The sequence below is a fragment of the Callospermophilus lateralis genome, chromosome 3 (genome assembly GCF_048772815.1).
Source record: "Callospermophilus lateralis isolate mCalLat2 chromosome 3, mCalLat2.hap1, whole genome shotgun sequence".
In the NCBI taxonomy this organism is placed as follows: Eukaryota; Metazoa; Chordata; class Mammalia; order Rodentia; family Sciuridae; genus Callospermophilus; species Callospermophilus lateralis.
This window is the reverse complement of record NC_135307.1, coordinates 129,635,886-129,651,517: the sequence shown is the minus strand read 5'-3', so window position 1 is coordinate 129,651,517 and position 15,632 is coordinate 129,635,886. Positions and strand designations below refer to the sequence as shown.

General features: G+C 42.2%; 1 protein-coding gene across 4 annotated transcripts in view; it reads right to left on the bottom strand.

The window, feature by feature from the left end:
* Positions 1 to 15,632, bottom strand: part of Il16 (interleukin 16) — a 94,551-nt gene that overhangs the window by 41,252 nt on the left and 37,667 nt on the right. For 3 of the 4 annotated variants that reach the window (XM_076848751.2, XM_076848752.2, XM_076848753.2), the window contains exons 3-4: positions 5,229 to 5,371; positions 1,432 to 1,542 (exon numbers count right to left, since the gene is read on the bottom strand). In XM_076848751.2, coding sequence (XP_076704866.2) covers positions 1,432 to 1,542; positions 5,229 to 5,371 — 254 coding nt within the window. The remainder of the gene's footprint in view (positions 1 to 1,431; positions 1,543 to 5,228; positions 5,372 to 15,632) is intronic. The other variant, XM_076848750.2, reaches the window with a different exon arrangement.

Sequence of the window (15,632 nt, the reverse complement as noted above, 5' to 3'; positions counted from 1 at the left end):
CTGAGCACAAGGCCTGGGTTTGGGTAGCTGGTTTTATTGTCTGACTTGATTCTGTCTCTGCCTCCATCACCTACCTGTCTTTCTAGCTCTGATTCCTCCCCTCCTGAACTCAACTCCAGCCTCACCCCTACCTGTCACCCTTACTACTGATGAGGTCATAGGTGTGTAGACTGTATAGCTGTATAGCTGGACATGGTAGGTCTCCCTCATTTCTGAATGCATTTCCTCTGCTTTGTTTTCCAGGCTTCTGACACCAAATAACATATCTCATTTCATCCTGGGGCCCCATAAAGATCATTTATTGAATGTTATTAGACACCAGGGATAATCTAAACCTCTTTTTGGTCATCTTTTCATGAGTTTAAATGTCCTTTTCCATTTTTCTCTCTTTTGAGCATTACAAAAAAAAATTAAAAATCAATTTTCAAAAAGTACTTCTCTCTAAACTCAAGGAGAGAAAGTGCTGTGATTGACTAATCAGAAGGTGAGGCTGTTCAGAGTAAACCACAGAGGAGACAGTTACTCCCTGGTGATCTGGGGGGCACTCATGCCAGCATTCCACACATCTGACCTTTTTGTTATTCTCTAAGCTCCCAGGAGTGAGAAGAAACTGGAGTCAGAGGGAAAGAGGAGTCCAGGTGTGTGGTGGAACCCTGCCCTTGAAAGACCATCAGCACTGCTTAAATCCCTGCCTCCCACCACACCAAAACCACATTAGATGGACTAAAGAAACCAGGCTTCATTAGATCAGCACCTGGGCATCTTGGGTTAGTCTGAGAACTTTTATGCCTCTTCTAGTTATTTTAGGAACTTGTCAACCCCATGCATGAGTATGTTTGGGGTCAGCACAAAGGAACATTTGGGATGCTCCTCCACCACCAATATTTCTGTTTCCCCTTGGATATTCCTCAATTATAGGGCAGAAATCAGCATGATGCCTCAGCATTGATGGAAAGCTAAAGTCATTTTGGATACTCAGGAAGCTCCCACTAATAGCAAAAAGCACCATAGACCGTGGAATTATCCACACATAGCTGGTGGTATACATATTTTTAAACTTGTATATGAGCCCAACTTTCTTCTTCCAACATCTAAATTGTAGAGGTGAAATTAGGACCTGTAAATCTATGTAAAGGATTTGGGTTTATGCAACAGATAAAAAGAGGCCTGAAAAATATCATGCCAAGAAGGATTTAGGGAAAAAGCTTTGAAAGTGATAAGGCAGTGGGTGAAGAATGGTGTCCTCAATGAGAAAAAATGATCACTTCGTCTAATGAGAAGAATGTGTGTTGCTTGAAACTCAGCTGGCTCTGAGTTCAAAAGACTGAATTTTTCTGACTCATGGGGATGCCTGATTCTCCTGTTCCCATCCTTCCCTTGACGTAGGAGGTGCTGCTCCGCGACTCCCTGTTGGCAGTGGTCGTTGCTCACCTTGGCCTGGCCCTTCATCAGCACGATGTTGGAGATGACCGAAGCCTGAAGGCCCCCAGATGGCTGCCCAAGCTGAGCTGTGCTCAGTGATCGTGTTGGTCTCGAAGCGCTCTGCAACAAGGAACCAGGGCAGGCAGAGATGAATCATGTGGAACAACAGCACATACCTCCCAGGGAAGGCAGAAGACCCAGCCAGGGACAGGAGCCAAGTCCCCTCTCTCCCCAGGGCCCACAGCACAAGAACTAGAACATGGTTAATGGAATCTGGCACTCTGGTGGGCGGGAGCTGGTTCCAGGAGCCCAAGAAGCCAGCTGTACCCAGCCTGTCTCCCAGCAGCAAAAGCTTAAGGTCACAGACCACCACACTGCCCCAGGACAAGTCCCCAAAGCCAAGGTCCAATTGGCAGGAATGCGCTCTACAAATGGTATTCAATTCAAGAAACATTTACAGTAGGTACCGGGTAGTGGCCCAGAATGCAAAAACCCAAAGATTTATAAAGTTGGAATTTAAATTCTGGGGGAAGAAGACAGGTAGTTAGCTACGTGCATAGGAGAAGCAAAGGATGCTACATAGAGGCATATTGTGCCCCAGGGAGTTGCCCCAGAGAAGGCAATACAGCCCGGTGATTAAGAGGGTGCTCTGGAACCTCCTTGCCTGGATTCTTTTCATGGCTCAGTCAGTTATCAGCTGGTGACCCTAGGGAAGTAGCTTAGGCAACTGTCCCTCAGTTTCCTCCACTGTAAGATCATGGTTCTAACAGGGCCTGCCTAAAGGTGTTGTTTTGGAGACTAGTTCTAGGAAAATGCTTAGAACGTGCTTCAATGATGCTTCTTATTGCTACTGGCTTCTTTTAACCTTCTATGACCTAGAAAGACTCTTTGGGGCTTCCTTTGGGGCTTCAACCAAAGTGAACACAAGTTGCAAATACACCAGGCAGTTAAATGGTTCCTACTCACTGAGCTCTGGGATGTAGGACCAGGAGCCTAGGCTGCTGACTCCTGGGCAGACTCTGTCCTCAGGGTACCTGGGCAGAGGAGGCAGGAGAGCCATGGAGGAGGGCCTGGGCTCTGAATCTGCCTGTCTTCACATCCTGCTGCTCCCCCACCTACTGATTAGGTCACCTAGGAACACCACTTAATTTCTCTGAGCCTTGGTTTTGTCACCTATAAATGATGGATATTAAAAGTACTGACCGGGGCTGGGGTTATTGCTCCGTGGTAAGGCACTTGCCTGGCATGTGTGAGGCCCTGGGTTTGATCCTCAGTACCACATATAAACAAATAAATAAATAAATAAAAACAAAAGTCTTTGACAAGGAAAAAAATATTTTTAAAAAAGTGCTGAGCTGTTTGGGTTGTACTCTCTTGGTTTTATACCTCTCTGGATGACAATTAAATAAAAGAATCTACATCAAACATGACTGACAGGGAGCAAACCTAGGATGCAGGTTTGCTCATTACTGTCACTGCCTGGACAAGCAGCTCATCATCTCTCAGTGCTCTTCCTCTTGCCGGCTTGCAGCTGCCCACATCTAGTTGGGTGAGCTCCCCAAAGGCCCCACCAAATAAGTCCTGTAGCCCTAAGGCCCTCCCAAGGCTGTGGGCCCCACTTTCCCTCCCTCCTTTATAGAAGCAGCTCTTCTCCTCGCCATTGCCCTTGCAGTGCTGGTTTGAAGACATGTGGGCATCTGTAATAGCTAATTTTATGTGTTAACTTGACAAGGCCATGAGGTTTCCACATATTTAGTCAAACATTCTTTTTTTTTTTTTTTCAGTGCTGTGGATCAAACCCAGGGCCTCACACATGCTAGGCATGTATTCTACAATGAAGCTACATTCCCAGCCCTTTTGAATCTTATTTTGAACCAGAGTCTCAATAAGTTGCTAAGCTTATCTTAAATTTAAAATCCTCCTGCCTCAGTCTTTCAAGTAGCTGGGATTTCAGGTATATGCCACCATATCTGGATTGTTCTGTGTGTTTTCAAGGGTGCTTTTGAATGAGATTAACATTTAAATCAGTAGACAAAGTAAATTACCTTTCCTGATGTGGATGGGCCTCAGCCAGTTAGTTGAAGGCCTGAATTGAACAGAAGGCTGACACTCCCTTAAGTAAGAGAATCCATCCTGCCTGACCACCTACAACCTGTGGCAGCTCTCCTCCTGCCCTGAGACTCCAGCTGAAATATTGGTTCTTCCTGCAGAACTTCAGTCAGAAACTATACCATCAGCTCTCCTGGATCTCAGACCTCTGAACATGGACTTTAACTAAACCTTTAGCTCTTCTCGTCCACATAATGCCTTCTGGGTCTCCAGATCTTGAGATTCACCCACCTCCATACTTACGTGGCCCATTTCTTATGATAGATAAATACATAGATAGATACTTAGATACATGAATGATAGGGCCCCTTGATGCTTTGGATTAAACATTAAGGGGTTAGATGTGGCCCTTTCGATGCTCTTCAACACATCCTTCCAGACAGCTTCTACTAACTGACCTGTAGCCCATCCATACTGGTCAGATGAGCCTCCTGTTTCCAGAGACTAGAACCCTAAAGTATGAGCCATCAAAGATAAGAGGCCAACTTCTCAGGAAGTGCCTCCCTATCAGTATCCCAAGCCTTAAGGATGAGTACTGGCTGCAAATGTTAGATTTTAGATGGCTCCAGTGGGCTTCCAGAAACCCAGGGGTTGAGAGAGATCTCAGCTCAGGGAGTCACTTTGAAAGCTATCTTCTTCTGACACTGGGACACCAACATGGCCAGTTTGAAAGTGAAAAATAATGATCTAAGGAAGGGAAGGGAAAATAGAAATAAAATTTACTGAGCATCTACCATGTACCATGCAAGGAATCAAACAAATTGGACTTTGGAGCCCATCTTTGGAGAGCCCATGGTCAGCTGGGAGGTCAGGCACTAAAACAAATGGCACTAACAAGCCAGGCTGCTGAACACTGTGAGAGAGATACAGGCACCTCTTGATGAGCATTTAAAAAGATCATGAGGCCCACGCAGCTGGGGGTACCCGGAATGCTTCCAGGCAGGGGAGGTGTTGGGAAGGTTTGGGGGCAGCATTTCTAATAACAGAGATGAGAGAAGGGACAAGACACTACAGACAGAGGACACTGTGTGATATGAGTGGCAGCATGAGTCACTGAGAAAATGCTCAGGGAAAGGACAGGAGGGGGCGTCACCGGCAGGAGGGAGTGACATGTGCAGAGGACACTGTGCTTTGTGTCTGTTCGGCTCCCAATCTGCAAGAGAAGGACATGGACTGCCACACCTGTTTGCACATTGTGAAATGGGTCTAATCATGTGTTCCTTTCTCAGCTTGTTTTAAGAATAGTGACAATGTTTATAAGGTAATCCTAATCATAGGATGCATAGGCTTTGGAGTCATAAAGCTGACTTCAATCCCAGCCCTGTTACTTATTAGCAATGTGAACTTGCATAAATTCCTTAACCTGTCCAACCTGCAGTTCCCTGACCTACCGCTGCAGATTATTGTGCAGATGAAACAAAGGGGTCCACATAATGCCTTATGAGCCTGCACATAAGGAGTTTTACTACCTATTACTTCCTAATTGCATAGAAGTGGCTGCAGTTACAAGTTCTTGGCACGAGAGGGCGCTCAATAGATGTCCATTCCTAGTGTGGTTCTTTGCCTAATGTGATTCAAGACCCTCTTCTGGTCAGGACACAGGACACAGGACTATTGGGAAAATTTCTTCAGCCACTACTAACATTGGCCCCTCCCTTCCCTCCCAATTCCCCAGCTTCCTCTCCCTTTATTCTTACCACAGCCTTTCCTGCTGGACAGTCCAGTTGTTGAGAGAGGGATTTCCGGTTACTACACAGAGAATAAGGCTGTCTGTCAGTGGAAGCTGCAGATTTCTTGGTCATTGGAAAATCAATTTCTCCTGTGCAATAGGGATTAACACCTAAACAAAGAGAGGAAAAGCAGGCAGAGATCATTTGTGTTCTCAAGATGAAAAGCTCCTTATAAGGAACAAAATCAGCCCCCACCGAACCCTCATTAGCCAGGGCTGATGCAAACATAAACCCTTTAGCATCCAGTAACAGGTGCACGATGGGGAGAGACGGCTGTTGAAGACCTGGGTGGCACTTTTATTCTCTCTGTTCATGCATCCCTATTGCAGGGTGCAGTGAAAGATCAACTCTGCAAGAGTTCACATGCATCTCCTGCATGTCAAGCAGCAAGGAGAGAGAGGAAAAAAGCCCCAAGTGTCCCCAGGACAGGTGGAACTGAACCAAGGGCGACAAAGGGGACGGGGAGGATCTACTTCTTATACACCAATTCACACCCAGGTATGTGCACACCTCCCACAAAGAGACGATTCCAATCTTTGGGATCTAAGAAAATGCAAAGAATTCCGCTTCCTCTTCTTCGTGGGAATTCCAGACTTCATTTCGCCCAAACAACTCACTGCATACAACTGCATACAGTTGGAAAACCCTCACAGATTATCTGATTTAATCCACAATTGTCTGGAGCAGCATGTCCCAGCTGAAATACAATTGAAATTTTTCTAGCAGCCATATTTTAAAAAGTTAACAGAAAGACTGGGGATGTGGCTCAAGCGGTAGTGCGCTCGCCTGGCATGTGTGTGGCCCGGGTTCAATCCTCAGCACCACATACAAAGATGTTGTATCCGCCGAGAACTAAAAATAAACAAATAAACATTAAAATTCTCTCTCTCTCTCTCTCTCTCTCTCTTTCTCTCTCTCTCTCAAAAAATAAAAATAAAAATAAAAAACAGTTAACAGAAACAGGTGATGCTAGGCACAGTGGCACACTCCTGTAATCATAACAATCGGGGAGACTGAGGCAGGAGGATTTCAAGTTTGAGGCCACCCTCAGCAACTCAAAATTTGAACAATTTTTTAAAAGGGCTAAAAATAGATTTTTAAAAGGACTACTACAGCATCCCTCAAGTTAGCGGACAGGCCTTTGTGGAAAATTCCCCCAAGGAAAAACATGAGATAAATTGGTAGTTCAGAGAAAATAAAGAATGGACCAAGGTTTGGGATTTGCTTTTATTTTTAGGATAGGAAAGACTTTAGGTTGCTTATAAGCTGAAGAGAGGAAGCCACTAGCCAGGGTAGGTTGAGAAAAAAAGAGGAGAGAATGAGCGTGACAGAATGTGAGATGCCAAAGGGAAGTGACAAAAGGGACAGAGGAGTGATGGAAAAGGGAGAGTCTTGGTCCGTCAGGGCTCCAAGAGTGACGGAGGAAACTTTTCCCTGCCAGGACAGCTGCTCCCAGCAGCGGCTTCAGTACAGGTAGGTGGTCAGTGTATCCCAGTGGACCAAGAGAGAGAAGAAGCCAGAGGATTTAGAAAACCACACTCTGGAAAGGGAGACACATCATTGTGGGTCAGAGTTGGGAGGAGAGCCTGGGGTTCTAATCCAAATCTTCCTGAGCATCATATTTTTCTGGGTGTTTAATAAGAAGGCAGATTTCAGTGCCCTACCCAACCTACTGAGTCCATTCTCCACACTGGCATGGTCGGGGGCAACCTGTATGTTTGTCAGGCTCTCCAGATGAGGCACACAGCCATCATTAGTTTGCCAGGGGCGGTGGGGGGCGGGGGAGGGAACCTGCTGGAGTTTCCTCTCTTATGCATCAGTGAGGAAATGGAAGCTCAGAGGGCTTCAGAGCAGCAAACAAAGAAGTCTGGATCCTAACCCAGGCCTCCAGGATCCCAGTCACTCCATTTCCTGACCATGGCAGTGCAAGGTTGACCCGCAGTTTGAAGAAGGACAGCACTGCGTGGTTTGGGTTCAGAGGAAATAAGGACATGCAAACAGGCTGCAACTTTGGAATGGTTCAGAGTCAGTCAACTGCAGAGTGATGGGCAAACCCAGCACCAAGATGCTCAGGCCACACCCACCTCTGCTTGGGCCCTCTATGATCTAGGCAACCCTCATGCATGGGGGGTGGGGGCTCCTGTTCCTGCTATGGGTTCAGATCTGCAGAGAAGCTTTCACATCAAAAAAAAAAAAGATCAAAAAATTTGATGATATAAAGGTTAAGATATCTTAGGTTAAAAAAATTAAAATAACAACAAATTTGAAAAAGTATTTTAAGAAATATTACTGTGAAATATTAATTTAACCAAGCGGCTTTTTAAAATAAATGAATGACAATAGAAAACTAGGCAAGCTCAGCAAAAATATACGGTATGTATGTTATAAATATATGAAGAAGGTTTCAACCTCACCTGTGTGTGGAGGACCTCTTTTTGGTTTACTTTATAAAGCAGTGCATCAGTCATGGTTTGAGCAAGATGCAAAAGTCACACTGGGCTTGGATTTTGAGAATTGAACAGAGGGGCGATTTACAGAGGTGGGCAGAGTTAGGAGACTAGCAAGGCATCCTTAGGTACTGGAAGCTGTCAAGCCAGAGGACAGGAAAGAAATACCCCAGCAGCTCTCTTCCAGCACCAGTATCCTGTGGAAGTCTCTCAGTGACTGAACTCAACCAGAAATCAGAGGGTGACTCTGTAGGAAGGGGTCAGGTCCCAGGGTACAAGCAGAGCTGGCTTCATGGGCATGTAGCCTATGAGGCCACCAGGGTTGTAACTGGAAAAGTCCCAGCTTGGTTTAACACCAGGCTGATGACATTTGGAAATTCTTAATCGTTCTGAACAGGGCTTCCACTTTATCTTTTTTATACAGAGCCCCACAAATTGTATAACTGGTCCTGGGTGCAAAGCAAGACAGAAAGAAACCCAAAATCGGTGGGGAGAAATGGGGACTAGAGAAGAATCTGAATTACCATTATTTTTAAAAATTACACTCCAGTGTGGCCTGTGATTGAAGAAATAGATATTCATATATATTGCTGAAGGAATATTAGTTACTAAAATTTGGCCATACAGATCTCAAGCTTAAAACTACACCTATCTTTTGACCCTAAATTTCATTTCTAGGAAATTATTCTAAAGGGGGAAAAAGTTAAAGTTTATATCTTAAAAAGTTTAAAATAGGATGTTATCAATTAAGAATGTTGCACCCTACTGCAGAACAATATGAGATATGTTAGTCAGCTTCTCATTGTACATCACTGTTTCATTCAGTAATCAAAGAGCCTGAGAAGAACAGCTTAGAGGGGCCTCACAGTTCAGAGGTTCCGCCATGGCTGGTCACTCCAGGGCTCTGGGCCTGAAGTGGTGAAGGAGCACCATGGCAGAGGGCATGGTAGGGGAAAGCTGCTGAGATCATGGCAGCCAGGACACAGTAGAGAAAGCCCAAGGAACCAGGGACAAAATACAAACCCCAAAGGATGAAATATAAACCCCAGTGACCTTCATCTTCCAGTTACGTTTCTCCTGTCTACAATTATTTTTTTGTTTTAATTAGTTACACATGACAGTACAATGACCTTGACGTATCATACATCTGAATCACATGGGATACAATATCTCACTTTTCTGAGTGTACCGGTTGCAGAATCACATTGGTCATGCAGTCACATATATACAGTAAAAATAAAAATGTCTGCTTCATTCTACTATCCTTCCTATCTCCCCAACCTCTCCCCTTCCATCACTTCTCTCTACCTAATCTAAGGTAGCACTATTCTTTTTTCCCCTCACATCTTCATATGTGTATTTTGTATAACAATGAGGGTCTCCTTCCACCATCCATGCAATTCCCTTTCTCCCTCCCTTTCCCTCCCACCCCTCTTCCCTATGTAGAGGTAATCTTCTTCCCATGCTCTTCCTCTCTTCCCCATTTTGAGTCACCCCCCTTATATCAGAGGAGACATTTGGCATTTGTTTTTTGGGGATTGCCTAACTTCACTTAGCATAATCTGCTCTAATGCCTTCCTTTCCCTGCAAATGCCATGATCTTATTATTTTTTAGTGCTGAGTAATATTCCATTGTGTATATATACACTTTTTTTTTTTATCCATTCATCCACTGAAGGGCATGTATGTTGGCTCCACAATCTAGCTATTGTGAATTGTGCTGCTATAAACATTGATGTGGCTGTGTCCCTGTAGTATGCTGTTTTTAATCTTTGGGGTATAGTCCAAGAAGAGGAATAGCTGGGTCAAATGGTTCCATTCCTAGCTTTCCAAGGAATCTCCAGACTGCTTTCCAAATTGGCTGCACCAATTTGCAGTCCCACCAGCAATGTATGAGTGTACCTTTCCCCCACATCCTCACCAGCACTTGTTGTTGTTTGTCTTCATCATGGCTGCCATTCTTACTGGAGTGAGATAGTATCTTAGAGTAGTTTTAATTTGTATTTCTCTGATTGCTAGAGATGATGAGCATTTTTTCGTATATTTGTTGATTGATTGTATATCCTCTTCTGAGAAGTGTCTGTTCAGGTCCTTAGCCCATTTGTTGATTGGGTTATTTGGTATTTTTTGGTGTTTAACTTTTTGAGTTCTTTGTATATCCTAGAGATTAGAGCTCTACCTGATGTTTGAGGGGTAAAAATTTGTTCCCAGGATGTAGGCTCCCTATTCACCTCACATATGATTTCTCTTGCTGAGAAAAAACTTTTTAGTTTGAATTCATCCCATTTGTTGATTCTTGGTTTTATTTCTTGTGCTATAGGTGTCTTATTAAGGAAATTGAGGCCTGGCCCCATGTAATGGAGATTAGGGCCTACTTTTTCTTCTATTGGATGCAGAGTCTCTGGTTTGATTCCTAGATCCTTGATCCATTTTGAGTTAACTTTTGTGCATGGTGAGAAATAGGGATTCAATTTTATTTTGTTGCACATGGATTTCCAATTTTCCCAACACCATTTCTTGAAGATGTTATCCTTTCTCCAGTGCATGCTTTTAGTACCTTTGTCTAATATAAGGTAGTTGTAGTTTTGTGGGTTAGTCTCTGTGTCCTCTATCCTGTACCATTGGTCCACCAGCCTGTTTTGGTGCCAGTACCATGCTGTTTTTGTTACTATTGCTCTGTAGTACAGTTTAAGATGTGGTAAAGTGATGCCACCTGTTTCACTCTTCTGCTTAGAATTGCTTTAGCTATTCTGGTCTCTTATTTTTCCAGATGAATTTCATAATTGCTTTTTCTATTTCTGTGAGGAATGCCATTGGGATTTTGATTGGAATTGCATTGAATCTGTATAGTGCTTTTGGGAGTATGGTCATTTTAATAATATTAACTCTGCCTATCCATGAGCAAAGTAGATCTTTCCATCTTCTAAGGTCTTCTTCTATTTCTCTCTTTAGGGTTCTACAGTTTTCATTGTATAGATCTTTCACCTCTTTTGTTAAGTTGATTTCCAAGTTTGTTTGTTTTTTGTTTTTTGTTTTTTTTTTGTTTTGTTTTTTTGAGGATATTGTGAATGGGGTAGTTTTCCTTTTCAGGGGATTTGTCACTGATATACAGGAATGCCTTTGATTTATGGGTGTTGATTTTATATCCTGCCACTTTGCTGAATTCATTTAATAGTTCTAGGAGTTTCTTGGTAGAGTTTTTTGGGTCTTCTAGATGTAGAATCATATCAGCAGCAAATAGTGCTAGTTTAAGTTCTTCTTTTCCTATAGTTATTCCTTTAATTTCTTTCATCTGTGTAATTGCTCTGGCCAATGTTTCAAGAACTATGTTAAATAGAAGTGGTGAGAAAGGGCATCCTTGTCTTGTTCCATATTTTAGAGGAAATGCCTTCAGTTTTTCTTCATTTAGAATCATGCTGGCCTGAGGCTTAGCATAGATAGCTTTTACAATGTTGAGGTAAGTTTCTGTTTTCCCTAGTTTTTCTAGTGTTTTGAACATAAAGGGGTGCTGTATTTTGTCAAATGCTTTTTCTGCATCTATTGAGATGATCATGTGGTTCTTATCTTTAAGTCTATTGATGTGATGAATTACATTTATTGATTTTCATATATTGAACCAACCTTGCATCCCGGGGATGAATCCCACTTGATCATGGTGCACGATCTTTTTGATATGTTTTTGTATCCAATTTGCCAGGATTTTATTGAGGCTTTTCCTATATTCATATGAGATATTGGTCTGAAGTTTTCTTTCTTTAAAGTATCTATGTCTGGTTTTGGAATCAGGGTGATATTGGCCTCGTAGAATGAATTTGGAAGTACTCCCTCTTTTTCTATTTCCTGAAATAGATTGAAGAATGTTGGTATTAGTTCTTCTTTAAAGGTCTTGTAAAACTCTGCTGTATATCCATCCAGTCCTGGGATTTTCTTGGTTGGTAATCTTTTGATGGCTTCTTCTATTTCCTCACTTGATATTGGTCTGTTTAAGTTGTGTGTATCATCCTGACTCAATCTGGGCAGATCATATGACTTACAGAATTTATCGATGCCTTCACTATCTTCTATTTTATTGGAGTATAAGGTTTCAAAATAATTTCTAATTATCTCCTGTATTTCTGTAGAGTCTGTTGTGATATTGCCTTTTTTATCCCATATGCTAGTAATTTGGGTTCTCTCTCTTCTCTTCGTTGGCATGGCTAAGGGTCTGTCAATCTTGTTTATTTTTTCAAAGAACCAAATTTTAGTTTTGTCAATTGTTTCTTTTGTTTCACTTTCATTGATTTCAGCTCTGATTTTAATTATTTCTTGTCTTCTACTACATTAGCTATTGATTTGTTCTCTTTTTCTAGGGCTTTAAGATGTAGTATGAGGTCATTTATTTGTTGGATTTTTCTTCTTTTAAGGAATGAACTCCATGCAATGAATTTTCCTCTTAGTACTGCTTTCATAGTGTCCCAGAGATTTCAATATGTTGTGTCTGTGTTTTCATTTACCTCTAAGAATTTTTTAATTTCCTCCTTGATGTCTTCTGTAACCCTTTGTTCATTTAGTAGTATATTGTTCATTCTCCATGTGATGTAGGAATTTTTCTTCCTTATATTATCATTGATTTCCAATTTCATTCCATTATGATTGGATAAAACGCATGGTAATATCTCTACTCCTTTGTATTTGCTAAGAGTTGCCCTGTGGCATAATATATGGTCTATTTTTGAGAAGGAACCATGTGCTGCTGAGAAAAAAGTGTATCCACTTGATATTGGTTGGTATATTCTATATATGTCAATTAAGTCTAAGATATTAATCGTGTTATTGAGTTCTATAGTTTCTTTATTCAACTTTTGTTTGGAAGATCTGTCCAGTGGTGAGAGAGGTGTGTTAAAATCACCCATGATTATTGTGTTGTGATCTATTTGTCTCTTGAACTTGAGAAGAGTTTGATTGATGAACATAGCTGCACCATTTTGGGGGGCATATATATTAATGATTGTTATGTCTTGTTGGTGAATGGCTCCCTTTAGCAGTATGTAGTGTCCTTCTTTATCTCTTTTGATTAACTTTGGCTTGAAATCTATTTTATTTGATATGAGTATGGACCCCCCTGCTTGCTTCCAAGGTCCATGTGAGTGGTAGGATTTTTCCCAACCTTTCACCTTCAGTCTGTGTATGTCTTTTCCTATCAGATGAGTCTCCTGTAGGCAGCATATTGTTGGATCTTTTTTTTAATCCCATCTGCTAGCCTATGTCTTTTGATTGGTGAGTTTAACATAAACATAGAGGGTTACTATTGAGATATGATTTATACTTTTAGCCATATTTGTTTATTTTTATTATTTAACTTGATTTGTTTTTCCTCTTTGATTAGTTTTTCCTTTACTGTACTACCTCCCACTGTTGATTTTATTTGTTATTTTTCATTTCCTCTTCATGTAATGTTTTGCCAATGATGCTTTGAAACGCCAGTTTTCTAGCTGCAAATTCTTTTAATTTTTGTTTATCATGGAAGGTTTTTATTTCATCTTCAAACCTGAAGCTTAATTTTGCTGGATACAAGATTCTTGGTTTGAACCCATTATCTTTCAGCATTTGAAATACATTGTTCCAGGATCTTCTAGCTTTCAGAGTCTGTGTTGAAAAATCCACCATTAACCTAATTGGTTTACCCCTAAATGTAATCTGCTTCCTTTCTCTTGTGGATTTTAAAATTCTCTCCTTGTTTTGTATGTTGGGTGTTTTCATTATAATGTGTCTTGGTGTGGGTCTCTTGTGGTTTTGTATATTCGACATCCTGTAGGCTTCTAGGATTTGGATTTCCATTTCATTCTTCATGTCTGGAGAGTTTTCTAAAATTATTTCATTGAAAAGGTTGCTCATTCCTTTGGTTTTGACCTCTATACCTTCTTCTATTCCAATAACTCTTACATTTGGTCTCTTTATGTTATCCCATATTTCTTGGATGTTCAGCTCGTGGTTTCTTATCATCCTTTCTGAGCTGTCTACGATCTTTTCTAGATGATGTACTTTGTCTTCGTTCTCTGGTGTTCTGACTTATAAGTGTTCTACTCTACTGGTAACACTCTCATTTGAGTTTTTAATTTGGTTTATTATTTCCTTCATTTCCAGGATTTTTTTTTTCTATCTCCCTGTAGAGTTGATCTTTTGCTTCTTGGATTTGTTTATGTAATTTATTATCAAAGTGATCTTTCATTGTATGCATTTGCTGTCTAAAGTCCTCCCTAAGACTCCAGATCATCTGACCATGTATAACTTGAAATCTTTATCTGATTTTTTTTTCTGCTGAAGCTATTATCTCCTCTATTTTTGAGTTGTTCTGCATTGTTTGTGGCCCTTTCTTTCCTTGTTTTTTCTTGTTTCTCATGTTTCTTTCCAGCTGTGTGTGATTGTTTTGTTATTATTTTTCTCCTATAAATTAGTATTGCTCTTGTATAGTTCCAAGATCTCTCCTTTGTGATGGGAGACAATGTCTAGAGATGTTGGATTTAATTATAGCTTAAAATATATTCATTAGCATCAAAGGCATACAGATTCTGGTGGCATATAGAGAACTGAGGGTCAGGTGTAGGACTTTTTGTTTAGGGAGGAAGATGTGGGGTATGGGGGTTAATATATCAGCTACTTTGGAGGGGGTTATTAACAGGAGATAGACAGGAGGTATTTTAGGGTGGCTAAGTGCCTGAGAGGACAATAAGAAGCATAGAAAGAATTGCCTATTTGCATTTAGTAATTTACACGTAGTAGAAATAGTAACACTTGGGAGGTTGGGAGAGGAAGAGAAAGAGGAAGAAAAGTAAAAAGAAAAGAAGAAGAAAAAAGAGAGGTGAAGAGATAGAGAAAAGGAATGAAAAGAGAGACAGGAAAAGAGAGAAGAGAAAGATAAAAAGAAAAAAAGGAAAGAAGGGAAAAAAATACACTCTTAGAATTCTATTTTCTTCTCTTCCAGTAGGTGGTGTTGTGCATTCCATGTTGAGTCACTACCCTCAGGGTGGGGGAAGCAATCGTGTGAGGCGGCTCTCCCTCCCCTGCTGGGTGCCTCTCCAATCCCAGTCTCTTTGGGTTGCTCCCAATCTCTATCTCCCTCACTTCTCCTGCCCACCAGGCCCCAATTACTGGGACTCTTCTCTGAAGCCCTTGGTTTACTCTGGGCTTGCGGCACCCTGGCTGCCCCGCGCTCCTGATCAACGGAGCACTACCTCTGTGTTGGGTAGTCACCAGGTCATCAGAGCTGTGGAGAGGGGCAGTTGGAAACCAGCAACCTGTTCTGTCTGTATTCCTTCTGATGGCCACACCCAGAGAGAGAGTTGGCGAGAAAGGTTTTGGGTTATCAGAGCTGGGGGAGTGGGAGTTGGAGATCAGGCACCTTTTCAGTTTCACTCGGCTCTGCTATTCACGCCCACTGAGAGCTGGTGTGAAAGGTTTTGAGTTATCACGGCTGGGTGGGGGGTGCTGGGACTCACACACCTGTTCCAGTGCCAATCTCTGTCTGCTACATCTGCCCAAAACTGATGTGGTAGATTTTTCAAGATGGCGACCACCCGATTCCGCGCCCGGGTGTCTGGTGAAGTGGAGGGGGCTAGGCTGTGTGTCCACTGTGTCCCAAGTATGGTCCCCGGTCCAGTGCCCTGCAGTGACGCGGGTCATAGTCTGGCACGCTCTAATCTTAGAGGATCTGTAAGCCTGCATCTCTACTCTGCCAGATCTCTGCGGTGCTCAACTCCACCTGTCTGCAGCAGGTTCCCAGGCTCTATTTTGCCATTTCTTATGCTGTGTGCAGAGCTTGGTCTGGTGACCCACAAGCAAGGCCTCTGCGTTCTGCGTTGCCTTCCATCTCTGACGACTGGCCCGTAAGTGGGGACCACCTTCTGTCTGCACCAACGGGGCTGCAATCAGGGACCCCACCTGTCTA